This window comes from Phalangium opilio, unplaced genomic scaffold (genome assembly GCF_054372755.1).
Source record: "Phalangium opilio isolate 3A_F unplaced genomic scaffold, DU_Popi_V2 ptg000053l_1, whole genome shotgun sequence".
Lineage (NCBI taxonomy): Eukaryota > Metazoa > Arthropoda > Arachnida > Opiliones > Phalangiidae > Phalangium > Phalangium opilio.
In genome coordinates, this window is record NW_028324172.1 from 4,738,264 (window position 1) to 4,760,647 (window position 22,384).

General features: G+C 36.6%; 1 protein-coding gene, 1 long non-coding RNA gene and 1 pseudogene across 2 annotated transcripts; all 3 read left to right on the forward strand.

The window, feature by feature from the left end:
* The first annotated feature begins 2,361 nt into the window (after positions 1-2,361).
* LOC149673201 (uncharacterized) lies at positions 2,362-4,722 on the forward strand (annotated as a pseudogene).
* Positions 4,723-10,766: 6,044 nt separating this feature from the next.
* Positions 10,767-15,181, forward strand: LOC149673202 (uncharacterized). Its single transcript, XR_016367105.1, has 2 exons — positions 10,767-11,024; positions 13,472-15,181. It is a non-coding gene; the product is annotated as an uncharacterized LOC149673202 (long non-coding RNA).
* A 5,422-nt stretch (positions 15,182-20,603) lies between these two features.
* Positions 20,604-21,713, forward strand: LOC149673203 (uncharacterized). The gene is made up of 5 exons (XM_089840112.1): positions 20,604-20,632; positions 20,694-20,861; positions 20,926-21,155; positions 21,258-21,417; positions 21,488-21,713. The coding sequence occupies exons 1-5, from the start codon at positions 20,617-20,619 to the stop codon at positions 21,658-21,660; spliced, it is 747 nt and encodes a 248-aa protein (XP_089696238.1). The 5' UTR covers positions 20,604-20,616; the 3' UTR covers positions 21,661-21,713.
* Positions 21,714-22,384: the final 671 nt, after the last annotated feature.

The following is a 22,384-nucleotide window of genomic DNA, read 5'->3' on the forward strand; positions in this document are numbered from 1 at the left end:
ACGTCACGTTTCTTTATTAACTTGAGCGCTAAGTCATTCCACTTACAATTAGTAATAAATACTAACACTTATAGTATCATGTATGCATATCTTGGCACTATGGCTTTAACTGACTATAAAATACTTACTAGAAACAAAAGAAGGATAACCCTTAAAGGTCAGGTTAATTTATACTTTAGTATTTTCAATAATTATTGAAAAACATCCTAAGCCTCGGTTTAGATTAAGGGGGAACACGGGTGCCACGGGGCGGCGCGAAAAACCAGCAGGCAGACTTCGTCTGCGCATAAGCGGAAGTCAACTGCAGAAGTTTGGCGTGCGACCCCCCGCACAAGCGCGGCAAAGAGAGATACGCTACGGAAGGCATACCTTCCGATCCTTTTGTATATTATCCGTCACGGAACTTATATTTTTTTGAGGAACGCAGAACGCTGGTGGTAGTTGGTTCTGACAGTGCCACTTACCATGGCCAACTTAGATTACCGGTGGTAGAAGGCCTGCCAGCTTTACCCGAGCCCCATGTTAAAAAACGACTAGCAAAATCGCCCCTAGTTTCGAGTTTCGCCGTTAGGTGCGCTACCAACCCAGTTTTCCTCGTAATGCTTTTTCTATGGGAAAAAAAATTCGGAAGTGGACTCGGTTTTAGAGCATTTTTAATATATTTACCGATTTTTTTCGTGGCCGAGTTTTAAATGAGAAGTCAAGTAAGTTCTAATCTATATTTTGAGATCAATTTCATAATTTTCCGTCCGTTATTTGTCGAGTAATCAACATTCAAAGTTGGGGTTGTTTTTAAGGGGGAGAAATGCGCCGTTTAGAGTTAAGCCTCGGTCTTGAAGGAAGTTTACATTAAAATTTGAGGCGCCGTTGGACCATGGACTGATAATAAAAGCTTATGCGTAAGTTTCTATTATAAATCCATGGTCTAATTAAACTTGAAATAGGCCTATAAAATTAACCAAGGCCTCAATTAGGCCCTTACTTCTTTGATGAAGCACGTGCTATAAAGTTTTTGCGGTTATTTTTAGTACTTTACCAAGAAATAAGCCCTTAGAAAGAAATTGCCTGTAAAATCTTTCAAGCCTTCTTCTAATAACAATTTCTTTTTTTTCTCTCTCAAATGGATCCTTTCCTTTCCTTTCCATTTTATAGGCGATGAAAGGCTTGCTTCGTGTTTATAGAACCTATTTCGTCTTTAAACTTGGGTATATAGGTACTGTTTGCTACAAGACCATCTCTTTTAAATTCTGATATCGTTTTGTGGGAGACTTTTCAGTATCGCAATATCAGCAATGTCAATGCTCATAAGGATTTTAAAATAGGCTTAAAGTGTACTGTATTGGTGTTTCGGGGTGAAACGAACCTATTGGTTTCATTTCGGAAAAAGTGTCGAGCTCTTAAAGACAAGTTCATATCGTAAAATGGACAGAATCTTTCAAGAGTGAGTCATCTTCGAATCTTTTTTTTTTTTGAAACCGTCGATTTTTATGACCCCCTTTTTCTCATTTTTTATCTTGATACCTTGTTACAATGTCAATTGACAGCGTTAAAAAAGCTATGCCTTACCCTTTTATAGGCTGTATTCAAGAGTATAATATGTAAATGATAGAAGAGTGCAGGTTTAGACGTGTCCTTTCTTCTAGTCTGGAGTTTCGTTGTCTCTTGTTGAAACAAGATCCTAAGGTTTGTTCGATTGTTTAGATGTATTGAAGGAGAAGCTATGATATAGGGATGGAATTATAGCAAGGGATATTATAGCGCACGGTTGATGGTATTAGTTGAAATTTTATGGAAAAAGTGGAATGAAAGAATGGTGTAAAAACGCCTCGTTATATTTGAATATCGGATTTTCGGCTTAAGGAATAAGAACATCTGCTTGATTAGATGGGGTATGAATCTTTATCGGAGATTTTAAAGGGGTGGTGGCCTTCAATTAAAGAATTAAGAAATAGAATGACAAAGTCCCAGCTTAATATTTTCACGATTTTATTTTATTTAAAAAATAAGTTTAAACATGTCTTTTGTTCAAAAAATAAAATTATGAGTTAAAAATTGATACATGGAAATTAAATTACAAAATTATATGTCGGAAAATGTTTATACATGAAAAATAAATAAATTAAAAGTTAACATTTCTTTTGTTTATAAAAAAAAGGTATGAAAGCGTGGCCACGTGATGTTGCTGAGAAGGGACATCGGGTGTGGGCTACACTTGTTCTCTGTGCCCCATCCTCAAGTCTTTTTGGATTTGACCAGTGGAGCCGCCAACCCCAGAAAGCGTTGCTGGAAGCAATCGCGAGTCAGGAGTACCGGCGTCCACTGTCAGGTCCAAAAGAGCCGGCTCGGCTACGAAAATTAGAAATGATTAAAATAGTTGTTGTATTTCCAACAATTAACGACAGAAGTAATATAAGAAACCTCCCTACGGGAGGGAAGTATACAAGACGCCATAGTCGTAACGTTAAAACACGCGAGACATCCTCGAACCGCCAAATACCATACTCTGACACTATTGCGCATGGACAAGGTGCGGTAGATCTTAGTCCTTTGATATGGTCGTTGGAAAGGGAAAGAGGAAGAAGAGCTGTGTAGTCTGCTAAGCCGTCTGTCGTAAGAAATAGAGGATTCCTGACTTTACTAATAAATATTCACAAACGGTTTTTTCGAAGAGAAAATCTAGTTTTTTGTGAAGCCAAGAAGATGAAAATGATGAATACGAGAATAAAATTTCGAGACACATAATAACATCATTTTAAAATCTATCTATACACAGTGTTAGTCATATACATAGTTTTCACTAAATTCGTGACAGTGCTTTTCCCTTGAATTCATCCCCCGTACAGTACTACCAGTCACTTGTGAGAGCAGCTTAGCAGCCGACGCTATCCTTCTCTATTGAAATTTCAATCTAAAGTCCAAGGCTTAGATTAACATCTAGATTAAATTAGTTTAAATTGTCATTTTGTTACGTTTTAAATTGTAAATCTCAAAAGAGAAGACATGAAGATTTATCCTTTTATTCAATACCGGGTATTATTACCAACCAAAGTTTACATACTCGCGAATTATCTCTTAAAAAAAGAAATGCATGGATAAAGGCTCTTAAGCAAGAGAAGATATACAAACCACTAAAGTTTCATAGAGTTTGTAGTCGGCACTTCATTACTGGTAAGTTTTATTTTTTAAAGCAGTCTTATTAGTATTTGCTAAGCCTAAGGTATACCTCAATTTGTAGGAAAACCATCGTTTTTGGAAGAAGAAGCGCATCCTGACTGGGTTCCGACACTTAATTTGGGATATGATACTTTATCAAGTATTAAATGCCCTAAATCAAAGCTGGAGTCGCATAACCGGTATCTAGAACGGGCCAAAAAGAAGATAGTAAGAGTTAAAGAGGCATCAACTTCCTTTACCGATGAAAGTTGTCATTTCACTGACGATAGCAGTTACCTCGAAGACCAAAATACATCATCATCCTTTGAAGCTGAAATCACAGAACAGGATGGGGAAATGATTACACTTGGAGAAAATACTGAGAAAAGTCAGTAAGTAATTAGCGAATATTTTAATATGATTGGGAACGAAGATCAGCCCTTCAGCATTGACGTTGACTCTCAGTGTACCCCAGATGTTTCCGATTTTTGTATGCAAACTGATAAAATACTCCAATCAAGTTGGTCTAGTTCATCAACTCAAACTGATTTATCCATGGCTAATATTTCTAAACTTGAGCTAATCGCAAATACAAAATGTTTTGATAAATCATATATCGAATCAAACGAACCTCGGACGGTTTATTACACAGGCCTTCCTAACCTAACAATTATAATAGCTACTTTCAACTTGTTGGCGATTCATGTCCAGCCAAGCTTAACTGCAAAAGTATCTTTGTTTCTAGAATATTTAGTTACTCTTCTAAGGCTACGTCTCGATTTAGACATACAAGACCTTGCTTTTAGATTTGACGTCTCCATCTCTACTATTTCTCGGTTGACAGATAAATGGCTATATATCATAAGCGTGAGGCTCGATAAATTAATTAAATGGCCTTCCCGAGACGAGTTATGTTTAACAATGCCAAACAGTTTCAGTTGCGCTTTTGGGAAGAGGGTTGCGGTAATCATTGACTGTTATGAAATCTTCATCGAAAGACCCTCTTCATTGGATGCTAGGGCTGAGACATGGTCTAATTACAAGCACCATAATACAATGAAATTTTTAATTGGAATTACACCTAAAGGATCAGTTTCGTTCATTTCCGAAGCATGGGGAGGGCGTACATCAGATAAGCACATTACGGAAGAATGCAAGATTTTAGATAACTTGTTGCCAGGGGATTTCATTTTAGAAGATCGCGGTTTTAATATTACGGAAGCTGTTGGGTTTTTCTGTGCAGAAGTCGCCAGCTTTTACGAGAGGTAAAAAACAACTCAGTGCAAAGGAGATTGGAGAAACCAGAAAAATAGCTAATGTAAGGATCCATGTTGAAAGAGTGATTGGTCATACTCGAAACAAATTCCGTATTTTACAATCCACCATCCCCATTGATCATTTAATTAACGCTAGTGGTTGTAAGCAGACCAAATTAGATAAAATTGTTAAAGCTTGTTGCGCTCTTATAAACATTTGTGACTCTGTTGTAAGATTTGATTAAAATAACTAAATTGTAAGATTTTATTAAAATAACTAAACTGAGATTTATTTCCTTTAAAAGAAACGTAGGAACTTGCAATTTGAAATTTGCACCAAAAAAATTAAACATACGAACATAATAAAAACAGTCTTTATTCGAATCATTTTTTAATAATTGCATTTTAAGGTCTTCCCCGTGGTCGTCCACAAAGTTCTTTACAATCACGGCAGTACCAAAATTTAGTAGTAGGAGCTTTAGGGATGCCTAAACATTTGAAGTGGAACCATTTAAGCTTACAGATTTCATTATCACAGGCCACCATCTTATCACTTTCCCCTTGCCCACAGTAGCAAAAGGTTACAGGCTCTTTATCACAGTCAAGGATTGCATTTACAGGTAACGCTCTGATTCCGTTACTAGGGATTTTTGATGAATAGTACTTGCAAATGAGTTCAGGTAGAACACAATTATCAAAAAAAATCATGGCCTGATTGTAGGCGTCAGTCCAAAATTCCAGGATTGGGCTTATTCTTTGGGTTTTTGTGCCTGTGGGCTCCAAATAACAAAGTCAGAATACTGTACGTTGCAGATAATCATTTGAGCTTGGACTTGAGCTTTTGCTGAACTTTAAAGGGGTATTTTTAGAGACTATGAATTCGTCAATTGTGGTATCTTTGGCTGGATATGGGCATTTAATTTCTAAAACGCCGGAGCCGCAACAGTTGAAGGAAATAACTCCATCCGGAGAGGCTCCCATAAATGGATATTTTGGATTGATAACGAAGCCAGACTTGTTAACTCTTAGGTTGTCGTGAAAGTTTTCATTCTCTGTCAAATATTGCTTAATAGCCACTTCTTCATTATCAGTTCCCCATTTCGTTGCTCTCGAAAAAATGTAACTTCTGGGTGACAAATAGTTTTGAGCAAAGATACCGATGGATTTGACGGATTAGATTTGCATGCGGCTTTTAATTTAGACGCTGTTATTCTTCCAGCACATTGCGAGAACCAATCCCCACTTTTTGACTGAGATTTTGTTCGTTTTTCAATAATTTCCTAATCTTCTTTGCTTACGCTAATTTTTCCCTTGGCAGTTAAACCCAATTCTAACATTTTTGACAATGGTAAACCGTTTGCATAACTTTCTTGGAGACTAGATAAAGGGGCTGGTAAATCTAAGATTTTAGGGATAGACTTCTTGTTGTAAGGACTACTGATTGATAATATCACAGGGTTTGATTCTGCAGAGGCTAAAGTTTCAAAATACTTTTCCAAGTCCTCTTCTGTAGTTGCAGGAACTTCTCTTTTTGTTTTTGGGCTCTTTTTCTGACATGGGCTAGGACTTGAACCATCTTCGATTAACAAGCGGTCCAGTCGTTTCTTCCTTTGTTTAGATGAAGTGAAATCAATATCACCACTGGTTAAGTTTGTCAGTGCAAGACTGATTTTTTTAAAATTGAAACTCCTGCATCAATTCAAAATAGCACTGCTCCTACGTGGGAACATGACTCCCCGAGACCTGCCATACAAGAACAATGTGCTGTTAAGATTTCACCACATTCTCTCGCAAAGATCCAATTGTACAGGTACTCATCGTTAGCTCTTTGAGAGTGCTTGACCTTTTTTAAAAATTACAGTTAATTTAGGGGCTTCTTTAGAGTGAAATATTTTAGATGATTATAACGTACCATTCCTAAAATATGGACTAAGTTTTTCTCAAGTTCCTTTACCAGTGTTTTCTTAATATGCCCACTGGTTAAAAATGTATGGGAATCCATACTTTTGTGATTCTTCATTTCTTCTAGGGTAACGGAATTTGTTGTGTGTAACAAATACATTGATATATCAGGAAACGGCACCTTAGGCCATTGTGATGCATCTGATGTATAACTATCAACATTTTCTTGATATGGATCAAATCCAACAATTTGTAAATACTTATTTTGGTGTAATCTTTTATCTTCTTCATTTAGACACTCAGAATAACCTTAATATAATTGCTTAGACGTATTTGAACTCATTTTAATCTAGATGTTAATCTTAGCCTTGGACTTAGATTGAAATTTCAATAGAGAGAAGGATAGCGTCGGCTGCTAAGCTGCTCTCACAAGTGACAGGTAGTACTGTACGGGGAGGAGCACGGGGGATGAATTCAAGTCAAAAGCACTGTCACCCCCTTTGTGAAAACTATGTATACCTTCTCAAGGTAAGGGTTTAATACAAATTTTATGCAAAGACCCATGAAAATCCTATAATTTAGTCACTCCCTGATTATTAATGATTGATTATCATCAAAATCTAAGAATGCAGCATGAATTACTTCTTTGGAAATGTTTAAAATTACAATGAGTCTGTGAGATTGACTAACTTAAGCAGCCGACGCAATCGCGAGATCAGAGAATGTATTCCTACGCTCTACGCGCCGCGTCCCTATTTTTTGTAACTTTGTTTACGACCGTATAAGTGCGCGGGGACATTCGTGGTACGAGGATGTATCGGCAAAAGTTCGTCTTTGTACACTTTCCTCCCGTAGGGAGGTTCTTATATAACTTTTGGTAACGATAACCCGACTTGGTATACGATTAAAAATAGTTTATTACACGAGTTATGATCGTTATTATTAAAAGGTAGCTAACAGGATACAATGATACCGCGATACTGACATAATTTGGTGTAGTGTTTTTTATGCGAACACGACAATAGTTTAATTAATTAAAAAGGTAAAGATATTACTAACCTACGAGTCGATGACATTACTAACTTGTCGTTGCAACTCTATGGGCAACGAGTCGAATGCCATCATATGCTACGCCGACTTAGTGTACCCCAACGCGTTCTTGCAGCGCCCAAGGCAAGTGATAAAACGCGTTCAAGGTCCTGCGGCGGAACATATCGCATAACCAGACACGAAGTTCTTCCGCACCAAAGGTCCTCTTACAGAACCGACACTTCGTGACCTAAAAAATTAATGAATTTTTATTCATTTTAATAAGATACAGTAAGGAAAATCTAACCACTAGATCAGGCAGGCGGTTACAAAATAATCATTACGCGTAAAATTATTTCATAATTTGTTAAATTACCTGGCTCTGCGACTCGTAGCATAGCTGGTACTCCCTCGTCGCCGACAGTGGACGTCGGTACTCCCGGCTCTCGATCGCCTCCAGCAATGCTTCCCGGGTTATTGGTCGCAACTGATTAAATCCAATTAGACGGCCCGGGGGTACTCGCGGATGTGGCACGGGGAACAGGCCTAGTCCACACCTGATGTGGTACTTCGTCACCCCGTCAACGTTCCTTCTCAGCAACATCAAGTGGTCTCGTAAGATTTGACATCCGCAGTCGGAGCATAAAATGCGGGGGTCGTTGCAATACTGCACTTTAAAGGCTAACATGGGTCTAAACGCGAAAGGAAAGAAATCAGATAATTAGTATTTTATAAAATATATTTTAATTATTAGAATAACGAATAGGCTAGAAGACAGTAACCAGTAAAACTAAGTCTTAATTCTATTACTAATTACGATCCTATTCCATAAATACTTACATCGGCAGTAGTTGCAGATGGTGGCGGCAATAGTTGCAGGCGGCGGTCTCGGCAGTAGCAGGTGGTGGCGGCAAAAGTTTACAGGCGGCAGCGGTAGTAGCGGTGGTGGTGGCGGAGTTTCTTCCAAGAGCTGGAACAAGTGTGAATTCGTATTAATCGTGAGTCATGGTTTTATAGGCAAGTTTTTGGCTGTTCCCTTTCTCGTTTGTTCCTCCCTTCCTCCCTGAAAAATTATTTCACTTTCCTTCCCCCCCAAGAAATTCACTTCAGCAATGTAGAAATTAACCAACTTGAAATAGTATTAAGTTTAAAATAGACTGTCTTAAAAATAGTTTTTGAATCGAAAATTAATTCAGCTATTCCTTATTCACTTCAGCCATTCTATTTACTCTCCTTCCTCCCGCCCGTCACTTACAGCAACTCCTTCTCCCCCTCCCCTGGACCGAACCATTTTTCCGGCCTTTACACGCTCAACGTTTTGCACTAATTGAATGGGGGACATCTATAAAATTCATCGTCTTATAAATTATTCCCAAGACTTTTCAATAATTGTGCGAATAAAAATCCATCATGATGTTGAACGCCCAATATTTATAAAAATAACCTTATTGGACAAATATATTGCTTAAATCCCACATGATTTATTCAATTATATTTCTTATATTTTTTCACAATTAAAAAGTTGCTGTTGAGTCCGTAGACCGGGTACATTTTTTTCAGTTTTTTTACGCAAATATTTTCGAAAATTTACCTCAAATGATGTATCATTTCCCCAAAAAAATATAGTGGCAATATATTTGAACTTTGCACAAATGTTATTCTTGATAAGGTTTTTTTTAATTTATATATACTTTGTAACTAAAACAACGGCCCCTCGTTTTTTGGGAAAATTATTCAGTGTGTAGGCAGGGCCGGAAATAAGCACAGGACACTGGACCCCTAGTAGCACATACCCATCCGTTTTTGTGTCGGTTAGGAGACGCACTGTACATTTTGGTGTCGGCAACGTTTTAGTGCCGCTTTTTATCTACTGGCCCGTCAACCTTTATAGTGTATTTTTCAGCCAACAGTAAAACTCACTGTTACCCAACTCTCAAATTTTAAGTTAATTTTAACGCAATGTTTAATTATGTCCAAATATTTTATGATACTACTTAGGAAAAAAAACATTTTAAATCAAAATATTCATGAACTTGGCTAAATTAATTTTTTAATCGGCCAGCATCTGCCCAACTCCAAACCGTAATGCATGGTTAAGCTTACGATTATGAATTCGCACTGGTGTTGTTTTATATCGTTAAGAATTTTCCGATGTACCGGGTAGAGGGTAGATTGGTACCAGGGAGAAGGTAGATTGATAAGGCGTGTGCCAAGAGAAAAATCAGGCGGTTAATTCTTGCTAGGGAGATTCCCTCGCACGAGAAAAATGATTAGTGGAAAAATTATCCATGTTTTTGAAACTGGCGGGAAGTGATCAAATATCTTGCCGACAGGTGAATATTTATTTTTTTGTTTTTACTCTCAAGTGCATTTATTTACTTTAAAAAAATCTTAAAGGTTTTCCTTTATTTTTAGGTATATGACAAAAAGGTTGTACTTCAAATTTTTTTAATTAAATAATTTATAATATAAATGTAGATGGCGGACATAGTATAACCATCTTGACACGAAAATCAAATTAAATTTCCGATTAAACCTTTAAATTAATAACGAAGTGCCTTAAATTAACCCTATAAAGATAATATTAGCCCTTTAAACTTAAACCTATCCCTTTAAAACAAACTGAAAAGAAATTCACGGTTTCTAAAAATAACTACAATGAAAGAGGAAATAGCCCATCAAAATTGACAGCGAACTTTCTAGAACTATCCTATACCACAGTATCCACAGTGCAAAATGAAACACCTAGCAACGAAAACTTTTTCCAAGAAACCAGAGAAATACTAGCTTATTTAGACCCCCAAGCAACAAGACCTTGAGTCACTATCCTGGTACCTGGCCCGAGAAACTTCTAGAACATTTTTTTTAACACTTTAACTGACCAATCCGTATTTGGTCCCAAAACAAAAAGTTTTGCCCATTCGCTGTTAACATGAATACGCCCGGCTACGTCATAAATATGGTCCACTATTCGCCAAACCGAAGTCAATCAACAAACGTCATTATCCCAGAAATCCTTGCGAGAAACTAGAAGTTATATATACGAAGTCCCTCCTGTCCCATCGTCAGTCGATACCTGAAATGTCTAAACGAGACCCTGTCGGCTCACCCCCAAGAAATCTCTAAATGGACGGAGATTATTTTTTTAAATCGAAACCTTTATTTTTATTCGATGTTTTTATTTTTATTCATTTGATACCTTTATTTTTCATCAAGTTGAATCGGAGAATATTTTAACCCCTAGAAGAAGAGAGCGCGCGAACCCTTAAATCGAGAAAGAAGAAAAAAAAACATAATTAACCCTTAAATCGCGTAATCAGAGAAAAAAAAGATCCTGAAGAAAAACCCTGTAATCGAGAGAGAAGAAAAAAAAAAGATCCTGAACCCCTATAAAGAATATGGAAGAGGAGCTACTTGGCGTAAGAAATTAAAAAAAAAAAACTTGAAACTATTGATTAACTGGCTTGAAACTATTGTAAAAGAACCTGGATTATGGTTGACGGATTGATTCATTTTAAAAAAATCTTAACTTTCTATTTTTGAACATCATTTTTTAGTGCATAATTGCACGCTTTTAACCTAACAAACCCCTAAATTTAATTTTTAAAATCTTAAAGGCTGTAGGAGGTAATCCTATTGAGGAGCCATTTCAAAGAGGTTATAAATTGCAAACCTCCCTTAGATGTAAGTTTAATTGTCTTGTTTAATTTCTTTATTTTGACCCCTATAAAAGTGTGTGAACATTTATGAACAAGATTGAATATTATGTTGAATATTAAAATTTGGATTAGAATCTATTTTGACTCTCACTTGACATATACCAACAAACGCGGCCACTTTTGATTCAGAAATTTTATAGGCCCCTCGTTTCCGCTAAAAAGGCCTTAACTCCCCACAACTGACTGCATTCTAACATCTAGTCTAGCGTTTGCGAGGATGAATCATAAGTGAAAATAGGTAGGTGTTTATCTTATACTTTAACCCCTCTAATAAGACGTCGAACACTCCACCTTAACCCCATAAAATCTTAAAGAGCATAAAGAAAAGGCTTATAAATTGGCGCAGTCGGCAGGATACGATACTTCGGAATCTTATCGATATGATGGATTCTGACATGTCTTAAAGAGAGTCAAAGTTGGTTCTATTGTTAAAAAATCCCTATTATTAAAAAACCCCTATATTTTGAGAAAATATTGAAAATAATCGAACAATCACCATGAGTCAAATTGTCACATCGGATCTTATTATATACGTTTTGATTATCTTGATAATCATATTGTCGTATGACAAAGTAATTCTACCCTTGATAAAATTATTGTATGTCTTGGTTAGTTGGATCCAAAGAAAAAATTTAGTTACCCCTAATCTTAAAGATGAAATGATATTAAAACTATTACAGCAAAGTGCTGAATCACAACAAATGTTTAAAGAAACGCTAGAGACACTCAATAAGAGTTATAGAGATTCATTAGAAACCCATAGAGGTTCCCCTCCCCAATCCTTGAGATGTAACTCGAGTTCGAGTTCGGAATCTGATACCCATCAAATTAATACGAAACGTACCCATATAAATGATATACCAAAATCACCCGAAGAAAATGTTATTGATAGAGAAGAAATCCTTAGAAGAATCGAAAGAACTAGAAGATTGGAAGAGAGGTTAGACCCCATATTTACACCTACCCCTTATAACCAAAAAGAAACAGGAAAGAAAGTATCCCTCCCCTCCAATATTTACGAAGAAAAACGTTCGGAAGACCCCTATACGACACGAGTAAAAGAATTTTTCAACCCCCCTACAAACGTTACCTTGAGACCCGAGAGAGAGGAACTTTTTCCAAGAAACGAACCTATACTAAGTCAGAATACCTTCCAAGACAAGTTGAAAAGTCCTATATTTCCCGTATATGAGAAAGAACAAGAGATATCAAATATTCCTGATATTACCTTAATTCCTAGAGGAGAAAAATTACAATATTCAACCCAGAGAAATAGAACTTTACCAATTCCTGAATTTACGGCAAGATTTAATGGAGAATCAAACCCTATAGAATTCCTATATAGCGCTTACGAGTATGGGATGATAACAGGCGTAACCCTTCAAGAATTATTGACCCATATACCCCTAGCATTCGAAGGACAAGCAAAGAAATGGTATTGGAAAAATATTAATCATTTTCATACCTGGGATGATTTTGAGAATAAGTTTAAAGAAAAATATTTGGGAGATAGTTATTCCAAAATAATCAAAAGAAAAATCCAAACAAGAAGGCAAAGACCCAATGAGAGCCCTGAAGATTATGTTCAGGATATGATTAACATATATGATCAATTACCCTCTATCCCCTCTGAGCAAGATCGATTAGATCATATAATTTTTGGATTAATGCCCGAATATGAAGCCCTATTAAATCTGAAAACATGTACCACTGTTGATGAACTTCTAGAGGTAGTGAAACAACTTCAACCAGTGATGGGAGTTTTACACAATAGAAATCAAGGAACAAACGAACCCCGAAACCCTATAACAAACAAATTTTGCAACTATTTCAAGGAATATGGACATTTTGTTTATAACTGCCCAAATAAAAGGAGTAGACCACAAGAAGTAACCTTACCCCTTGAATCGTATCTTCCATCAGCTAGGCCTAAATGCTTTGTATGTAATTCTACGGATCATATGGCTAGAGATTGTCCCCAAAAACAAAACTATCAATCAAGAGAAAGAATAAATGAAGAACAAAATACCACTCCTAAAAGAACGGTTGAGATAACTGTCCCACAACCAGAAAACTTAATTAACGTGATACGTAATTTCATCCCAAGAACTGGAAGTATACCCCTACAATTACCCAATGGCAATTATGCTGCAATCCTAGACACGGGAGCATGTACATCGTTTATGGTCAAAAATGTCGCTGAACAAGTCTACCCAGAAATGGATTTTAACCGTCTGAAAACAAGAGAATTCTATTCAGCTTCCCCTAACAGTCCTCTTAAAGCTGAAGGCCCAATTAAACTTCCTGTACAATTAAATGATGAAATGGGTCCCCCTATGGAAATTGAATTTTACATAATTGAGAAAGCAAACTTTTCGATTATATTGGGATCTAATTGGATGACAGATGTAGGAGCAAAACTGAACTACGAGGATCATAGTATCACTTGCACAATAAATGGACAATACTGGGTGTTTCCATTTATTCAAAACCCAAGAGCAACCCCTACTACTATGACCCTGACCAATAACATAAGCATGCCAGAAGATATAGATCTGGATACAGAGAAAAAACAAGAATTGCATAACTTCTTTATCGAAGAGAAGAGAATGAATGAAAATTCCCTTACGGAGGATGAACAAGACAAAGAAGAATTGAAACATAACACCCCTACTTTTTATCCCACTGAGCGGTTTTTGAATGGAAACAAGTTGATGAAGTCTTCAAGTACTAAAACCCCTATGCATCGAAAAAAAAAAAAAAAAAATTTAACGTGATGGTAGGATGAACAGAGTAAGTTCGGGGACGAACTTTTCAGAAGAGGTGGGGATATATAACCATCTTGACACGAAAATCAAATTAAATTTCCGATTAAACCTTTAAATTAATAACGAAGTGCCTTAAATTAACCCTATAAAGATAATATTAGCCCTTTAAACTTAAACCTATCCCTTTAAAACAAACTGAAAAGAAATTCACGGTTTCTAAAAATAACTACAATGAAAGAGGAAATAGCCCATCAAAATTGACAGCGAACTTTCTAGAACTATCCTATACCACAGTATCCACAGTGCAAAATGAAACACCTAGCAACGAAAACTTTTTCCAAGAAACCAGAGAAATACTAGCTTATTTAGACCCCCAAGCAACAAGACCTTGAGTCACTATCCTGGTACCTGGCCCGAGAAACTTCTAGAACATTTTTTTTAACCCTTTAACTGACCAATCCGTATTTGGTCCCAAAACAGAAAGTTTTGCCCATTCGCTGTTAACATGAATACGCCCGGCTACGTCATAAATATGGTCCACTATTCGCCAAACCGAAGTCAATCAACAAACGTCATTATCCCAGAAATCCTTGCGAGAAACTAGAAGTTATATATACGAAGTCCCTCCTGTCCCATCGTCAGTCGATACCTGAAATGTCTAAACGAGACCCTGTCGGCTCACCCCCAAGAAATCTCTAAATGGACGGAGATTATTTTTTTAAATCGAAACCTTTATTTTTATTCGATGTTTTTATTTTTATTCATTTGATACCTTTATTTTTCATCAAGTTGAATCGGAGAATATTTTAACCCCTAGAAGAAGAGAGCGCGCGAACCCTTAAATCGAGAAAGAAGAAAAAAAAACATAATTAACCCTTAAATCGCGTAATCAGAGAAAAAAAAGATCCTGAAGAAAAACCCTGTAATCGAGAGAGAAGAAAAAAAAAAGATCCTGAACCCCTATAAAGAATATGGAAGAGGAGCTACTTGGCGTAAGAAATTAAAAAAAAAAAACTTGAAACTATTGATTAACTGGCTTGAAACTATTGTAAAAGAACCTGGATTATGGTTGACGGATTGATTCATTTTAAAAAAATCTTAACTTTCTATTTTTGAACATCATTTTTTAGTGCATAATTGCACGCTTTTAACCTAACAAACCCCTAAATTTAATTTTTAAAATCTTAAAGGCTGTAGGAGGTAATCCTATTGAGGAGCCATTTCAAAGAGGTTATAAATTGCAAACCTCCCTTAGATGTAAGTTTAATTGTCTTGTTTAATTTCTTTATTTTGACCCCTATAAAAGTGTGTGAACATTTATGAACAAGATTGAATATTATGTTGAATATTAAAATTTGGATTAGAATCTATTTTGACTCTCACTTGACATATACCAACAAACGCGGCCACTTTTGATTCAGAAATTTTATAGGCCCCTCGTTTCCGCTAAAAAGGCCTTAACTCCCCACAACTGACTGCATTCTAACATCTAGTCTAGCGTTTGCGAGGATGAATCATAAGTGAAAATAGGTAGGTGTTTATCTTATACTTTAACCCCTCTAATAAGACGTCGAACACTCCACCTTAACCCCATAAAATCTTAAAGAGCATAAAGAAAAGGCTTATAATAGCCGTGGCTAAAAATTTAGGAAAAACAAAAAATTCCAGCAGTGCTCTTTTTTATTATTTTCGCGCGGGATGTTTTTCTTTCTAAAGAAAGGCAAACGTTCGGGTTTTTTTGTGACGTTTACCTAAGCACTCCTTTTTCCCAGAAGTTGGAAAGCTCGGACCCCTGGCTTGGGACCGTGCTTTATTCTTGTCTTTTTCTCACCTCGGTCGAGTCGGGTCCGCCACTCCGCCTCCGCTACCTTAATTTGGTCAACGAGAGCGAGCCTCGTGGTAAGTTAATTTTTGTAAAATATCTTATCGTTTTAGTTAATTTTAAGTCTATATAAATTATTCCTGTACTTTATTAATGTGGTTTATAATGTCCTTAATGTAAAATAAGATCGACAGTAGTATTATTTAATCCATTATATTTAGTTTTTGTTTATTAGGCCTAGGTCTTGGCCGAGGCATAGGCCTACTTTACTCACTGTTCCCAAATTCCCAATCGCAAGTTTCGCAACTTCACATAAGCCTTGTAATTTTAAATTTCTTTAAATAGCAATAAGTTTAAATTTCTTTAAATAGTAGTCAATTTGAATAAATATAATTTTCATTGTTAATTTAGTAACACTTCATTACATATAATTTTTTTAAAGTTTTTTAAAGTTATTTGTTGGTTTTTTAGAAGCGACGTAGCTTAATAAAATTAGCTGATCGTTTTAAGTAATCATAAAATAATAGTGTGAGAAATTTCCTCCTTGTTTAACCAAAGAGGGTAGAAAGAGGGGGAGTAGAAGGCTTTGCTGGAGTGTTCTCGCTTTGAAAGTTTACCTCTAAGCTTCCGGTGTGCGCGCGCATCTATCTCTGCCCTCTTAAGTTGAAATACGGAGAACCGGATATTAGGAGGAAAATATAACAAATAAATAAAAAAGAAAAGCGAGAACTCAAAGAATGCCTTGCCAAAGCCGCTAGCTTCAACTCCCCCTCTTTCTACCCTCTTTGGTTTTACCACGTACACTTCAGGGCTGCCAGTAAGTTGTGAGGGAATCTCAAGTTTGGAATTGTTGAACTTCATTCACAAATGACTGGCAACACTGTTTATAATATTGTTTATTAATGCTGGGTTTTTACTATTAATTCATATTCTTCGTGTAATTTATTATGATTAACAGTTATTAAGTTGCTGATATTAGGCCACAATGATACAAAATACTTTTAATCTTATTTACTCCACATTTTCAAGGAAATTTTATAGTTAAATTAACTTAATCTTCGAGCTTTATAATGCAGTGTTACAATGCTTGAACTATTATTAGTTCAAGTAGAAATCAAATATTTATGGAAATATGTTGTTGAGATTCTAGCGTTATCGACTCTAATTTAGTGTTCTTAATCATATAAAAATAATTTGTTTGAATACTTCATGCTCTCTTTAAATTTGCCTTTATTTATTTTAGGATACTGTTGCAAAACGTGGAATTTTTGGATCTCTTCTTGTGGACCATAATTTGGCGTGCTGTTAAGTGAGTTTGGTCTTAAGGTAAGGTCCTGTACAAATTAAAAATTGATGAATTCATCTCAGAGAATTGGTTCCTTGTATAGCAAGGATAATTGTAGTCTTAGTAAGAGGCAAATGCGTAGGAAACGATCAAAATATTTACAATCAGTTATAGAGATTGCAAAAAATCCAAATACAAACGACGAGGGCCAATTACTAGATAATGATAATGGCAATGAACAAGCTAATACGTTAGAGAGTGAAGATGATATACCTGAAATATCCCCGGAAGTTAGGGAAATATACCCGGAAGTTAGAGAAATATACCCGGAAGTTAGGGAAATATACCCGGAAGTTAGGGAAATATACCCGGAGGTTAGGGAAATATCCTCGGAAGTTGGGGAAATATCAAGTGAAGATGATAATTTAGATAGGCTTTCTTGTAGCTCTTTAAGTTTAAATACAAGCTGTTCTAGTAGTTCATCTGAGGACATTCAAAGTAATATATCATCGGACATTCGTAGCTGGGTTCTTAAATACAACGTTGATACGGTAAAAACTAACAGTTTGTTAGAAATACTTAGAGCACATGGTCATGATGAATTACCCAAAGATAGCCGGACATTATTAAAGACCCTTAGATATACTAGCGGAATTTCACAGTTATCTAACGGAGAGTTTTGGTACATTGGGTTTAGAGATGGGTTAACTCAGTTTTTGGATTCTCATCCAGGATATCTAGAGGATATATCATTTTCTATAAACATTGATGGCATACCTTTGTTTAACAGTTCTAACACTAACTTTTGGCCAATATTAGCTGGGGTTTTTAGTTTTTCAAAAGGGCTGGTTGGTGATATTTTCCCCGTGGCTGTGTTTTGTGGTGAATCGAAGCCTTCATCTCTCAATGAATATCTGAAATTATTTTTAGATGATCTTGCTAATTTAAATAATAACGGTTTTAACCATGATGGTAGAACATTTCCGTGCAGTTTAGCAGGCCCGTTTATTTTAGACACACCAGCGCGATCTTTCGTTAAAAACTCTAAGGGACACACCGGTTACTATTCTTGTGATAAGTGCACAATTAAGGGATCGTGGTTTAAAAATCGCACAGTGTTTATTTCAGATGAGGATTCGGATGAATTAGTTTCTTTACGTACAAATAACTCGTTTAGAAGTCGGGATAACGAAGAGCACCATTTATTTGGAGGTCCATCACCTTTAGAAGAATTAAACATAGATCTAGTTGGGCAATTTCCTCTCGATTATATGCATTTGGTTTGCCTTGGGGTGGTTAAGAGAATTCTAAGGTGCTGGGTTAAGAAAGGAACTTTTGTTGTACGTCTGAGCCACCAAATGATAAACGAGTTTTCTTCTAAACTTAAATTGTGCAGAGAATATTTACCCTCAGAGTTCGCTCGTAAGCCCAGATCTCTCAAATATATTGATCGGTGGAAAGCCACAGAATTCCGACAGTTTCTGCTGTATTCGGGACCAATTTTGTCCAAGGGAATTCTATCTAAAGATGTGTTAAGTCACTTTAGACTATTGCACTGTGCGATTTATATTCTTGCTTCTCCAGAACATATTAAAACATTTATAGATTATGCTGGGCAGTTGTTGGAAATGTTTGTTTCGTCATGCCCAAACTTTTATGGGAAAGAATTTGTATCTTTAAATGTTCATGCTTTAACTCATTTACAAGCTGATGTAGAGAGGTTTGGACCTCTAGACAGGTATAGTGCCTTTCCTTTCGAGAACCATCTAAAAAACTTAAAAAAATGTTGCGCTCCCCTAACAAACCTCTTCAACAATTGTTCAAAAGGGTCAACGAAGGTAAACATTTATTACTTAATAAATTGGAGAAAAAAGGTGTTGTTCTTAAAAAACCTTTTAAGGACCAAAGTAAAAATATACCGAGGGGGGTTGAGTCTTACAAAAAATTAGAGTTAGGGTCTCTTAATTTAACAACACGATCTGCCGATAGCTGTGTGAAATTGACAACGGGTGAGGTAATTAAAATTCGACATATTTATCGACGCATAGATAGAGAAGTGATGGTGGCAGGCAGCTTATGTAAATTTCGCGAAGATATATTTAAATACCCACTTCGGTCGTCTCTGTTAGGAATGTTTAACGCTACTGTTTCTAATCAAGTAAAATCCTACCCCTTAAGTGTCATAGATAGGAAGTGCTTCGCATTCCCGAGCAAAAATAAAGAGGTGATATCTATTGTTCCACTACTGCATAACTCTTAGTTCATTTTTCTCCCAGATGTTTGTCATATTTTCATTTGATGAAGGAACTGTGGAGGTTGTCCCATTGTCATGGTGCCCTAGTGATGGTTTTTGTTATTGGCCTCCATCACACTTGCATAAAGAAATTAAGAAACTAATTACTAGCTCTGCAAATCCACATTCTGATTGGGAAAAATATGATGGAAAAATAATTTACAGAACAGGTAAATTTTTCCTAATTTTTTTTTTTTAATCGTATGAATTCGTTCACTGTAGCACAATACAGCAACGCACGACAATATCTGGCCAAATCAGAGCAAACCTCGGATTTAGCAAGTGAACTTGAACTGGGTCGTGGCAAACGAAAATGCAAAGTAAAAAAAATAAGTTCACCAGTTAAAGAATTAACTGATTATTCTAATTCTTCATCCGAAAGTTCATGTAAGTTGTCAGATGTTTAGAGGATTAATTGGAACTTCAAGTATATTGGAAATATAATGCTAAATAATATGGTATGATTTTAAACACTGATATAGCTCGTTCTCCAATTAAAAAGAAAGTACCAAAACGTAAACGTTTGCCAAAGCCACCTCATCTTCCATCAAATTGCTCCCAACGTTTTCTAAACTCTTGTCGTAAGTTCCTATATTTAATTCTGTTGTTTTTTAATATAAATCCTTAAAACCCACTGCTTTTAAAGCTTCTTCTAAAAGAATTGCTAACGAGGAATCAATGGTTCATAACAAGTCTGAAAACGTATCTGGATTTGCATCAAACTGTGGCTCAGATTTTTCAGACTCTGGTCGTAAGTTAACTAAAATTAAGAGTTTTAACGAAGTTAAAACGTGTTTTTTTAGGTTCCAAAAATGATATTGAGGCTGAATCATTGTTGCTTTCCAATTCAAAAAATGCCTCTGATAATCCAGTACGAAACGGTTTCCATGATTTTACAAACTCTGGTGGTAAGTTCCAAAATTTAATACTTGTGTAGGGAAATAATAAGAATACTTCGAATTAGCTTCTTGCAAAAACACTGACATTGAAGTTAGACCAACGTTTAATAGCAATTACTCTAAAAACGCATCAAGTCGTTCACCTTTGAGCTCCGTAGCTTTATCTAATTCTAATGGTGAATTTAAAAAATTTAGGAATAAATATCAATTTTAAAATATAGTGTTTTTAGCTCCTTTCAAAAAGACTAATGGTGGAACCAGATTGACATTTAATAGCAACCCAAAAAATTCATCTGAACTCTCACGTAGCTGCTACCCTGATTTTTCAAACTCTGATTGTAAGGTTCAAAAATATAATCCAACGGAAATATTTTTATAAAACTTGTTATATTAAGCTTTGTCCAAAAACGTCGATAACGAAGCCAGACTAATGATTAATGGAAACTCAAACAATGTACCCAGTCTGTCACCAATGTGCTCCGAGGGATTTATGAATTCTACTGTTGGTAAGTTTCGAAATTTAATGTATCTTCAAATGTATAAATGTTTAAAAAATGGCCATTTTAGCCACTTTCAAAAACAGTAACGCGGAGGCCAGATCAAATTTAAATTGTAACTCTAAAATTGCACCTGCTCTTCCACAAAACTGCTCCCAAGATGTTAGCAAACCAACGAACAATGGTTTTAGGTCAAAGTTTAGTGGCCGCTCAAAAATTGCGTCTAGTCAAAATGAATGTGAGTATTAATTTACTATATAATTAAATTTAATTGTTATTGAAACTAAATTATTGGTCTATAGCCTTAGAAACTGAAGCCTTTCAAAAGTCAGTGTTGTTAATGCTAGCTGACGCCAATACAAAGTTAGATGTACTAAGCAAGCTAGTTCAAGCTCTAACTGGCTCCAGTCGCCAGCAAACTGATTTGGACGAATTCCAAATTGAAGGCTTTCCTAATTTACCTTTAAAATCAGTTGAAGACCTTGAGCGCCTAGAAGAACTTTTAGAATCTGCTGACATAAGGATTAAAACTGTAAGTTTTTAGGTGTATTTCACACTCAAGCGTATTTTTACTCAATGTGGGTCATAGCTGGTTCGAGGTTCTATTGTAAATATTTCATTTCATGAATTTAAGACCAATAAGTTTGCATCATTTGGTGGAAAGAAAGTAGCGCAGTGTTGCCGTACAATTCTCACTAGAGTTTTTTCCCATAATCTAATTCTCAAATTCAACTGGATTGGAGCAAACGGAAAAAATGCTTTCCAGAATCTCAACACGAAAAGAGTTATCATTGGTAACATATATATAAACAAAAGTTTGATTGAATATTTTATCATGCGTCATGTTAATCGTTTATTAAATAGGCGCTGTGTTAAAAAACATAAAGAACAGTAAGGAACTGGAGGTCGAAGATGTGATGAAAAAATGGATAAGAAGGTCTGGTGACAGAGATGGTGGTCGGGCTAGGAGGGATAAAGGTGCCGCAGAACGTAAAGCTCGGGCAGCTGATAATGAAGATGAATATGAATATGAATAAAAGCATCAAAATTAAGCAAAGCCAAAATAAAAATTTAATTGTGCTGTTTTCAATTATGTGTATTTTTTAATGTAGTTCTTAAATATATTAACACTGAAAAGGGAATTGATGGGTCAGGGACGGTAAAGGGGACGGGTCAGGGGCGGCGAAGGCGACGGGTCAGGGGCGGTAAAGGGGACGGGTCAGGGGCGGCGATGGCGACGGGTCAGAGGCGGTAAAGGCGACGGGTCAGGGGCGGTAAAGGCGACGGGTCAGGGGCGGTAAAGGCGACGGGTCAGGGGCGGTAAAGGCGACGGGTCAGGGGCGGTAAAGGCGACGGGTCAGGGGCGGTAAAGGCGACGGGTCAGGGGCGGCGAAGGCGACGGGTCAGGGGCGGCGAAGGCGACGGGTCAGGGGCGGCGAAGGCGACGGATCAGGGGCGGCGAAGGCGACGGGTCAGGGGCGGCGAAGGCGACGGGTCAGGGGCGGTAAAAGGTCGGATAACAGGCCGAAAAGGTAACGGTTAAGAGATGGCAAGGTCACCGTTTTTGTTGTGGGGTTTTAGCCATCCCCAACACAAAAACGCATTGTGGGCCAAGTAGGACATTTCGACTCCAAAAAGGGTGGTGGACCGACACTGTTGGCCAACTCATGCCCAACGGTTGCCGGCCCAACACTTATGTGCTACTAGGGACATTGTCCAATAAAATTTTAAAATGTCCCATAATGTTTTTAAAAACTAAGG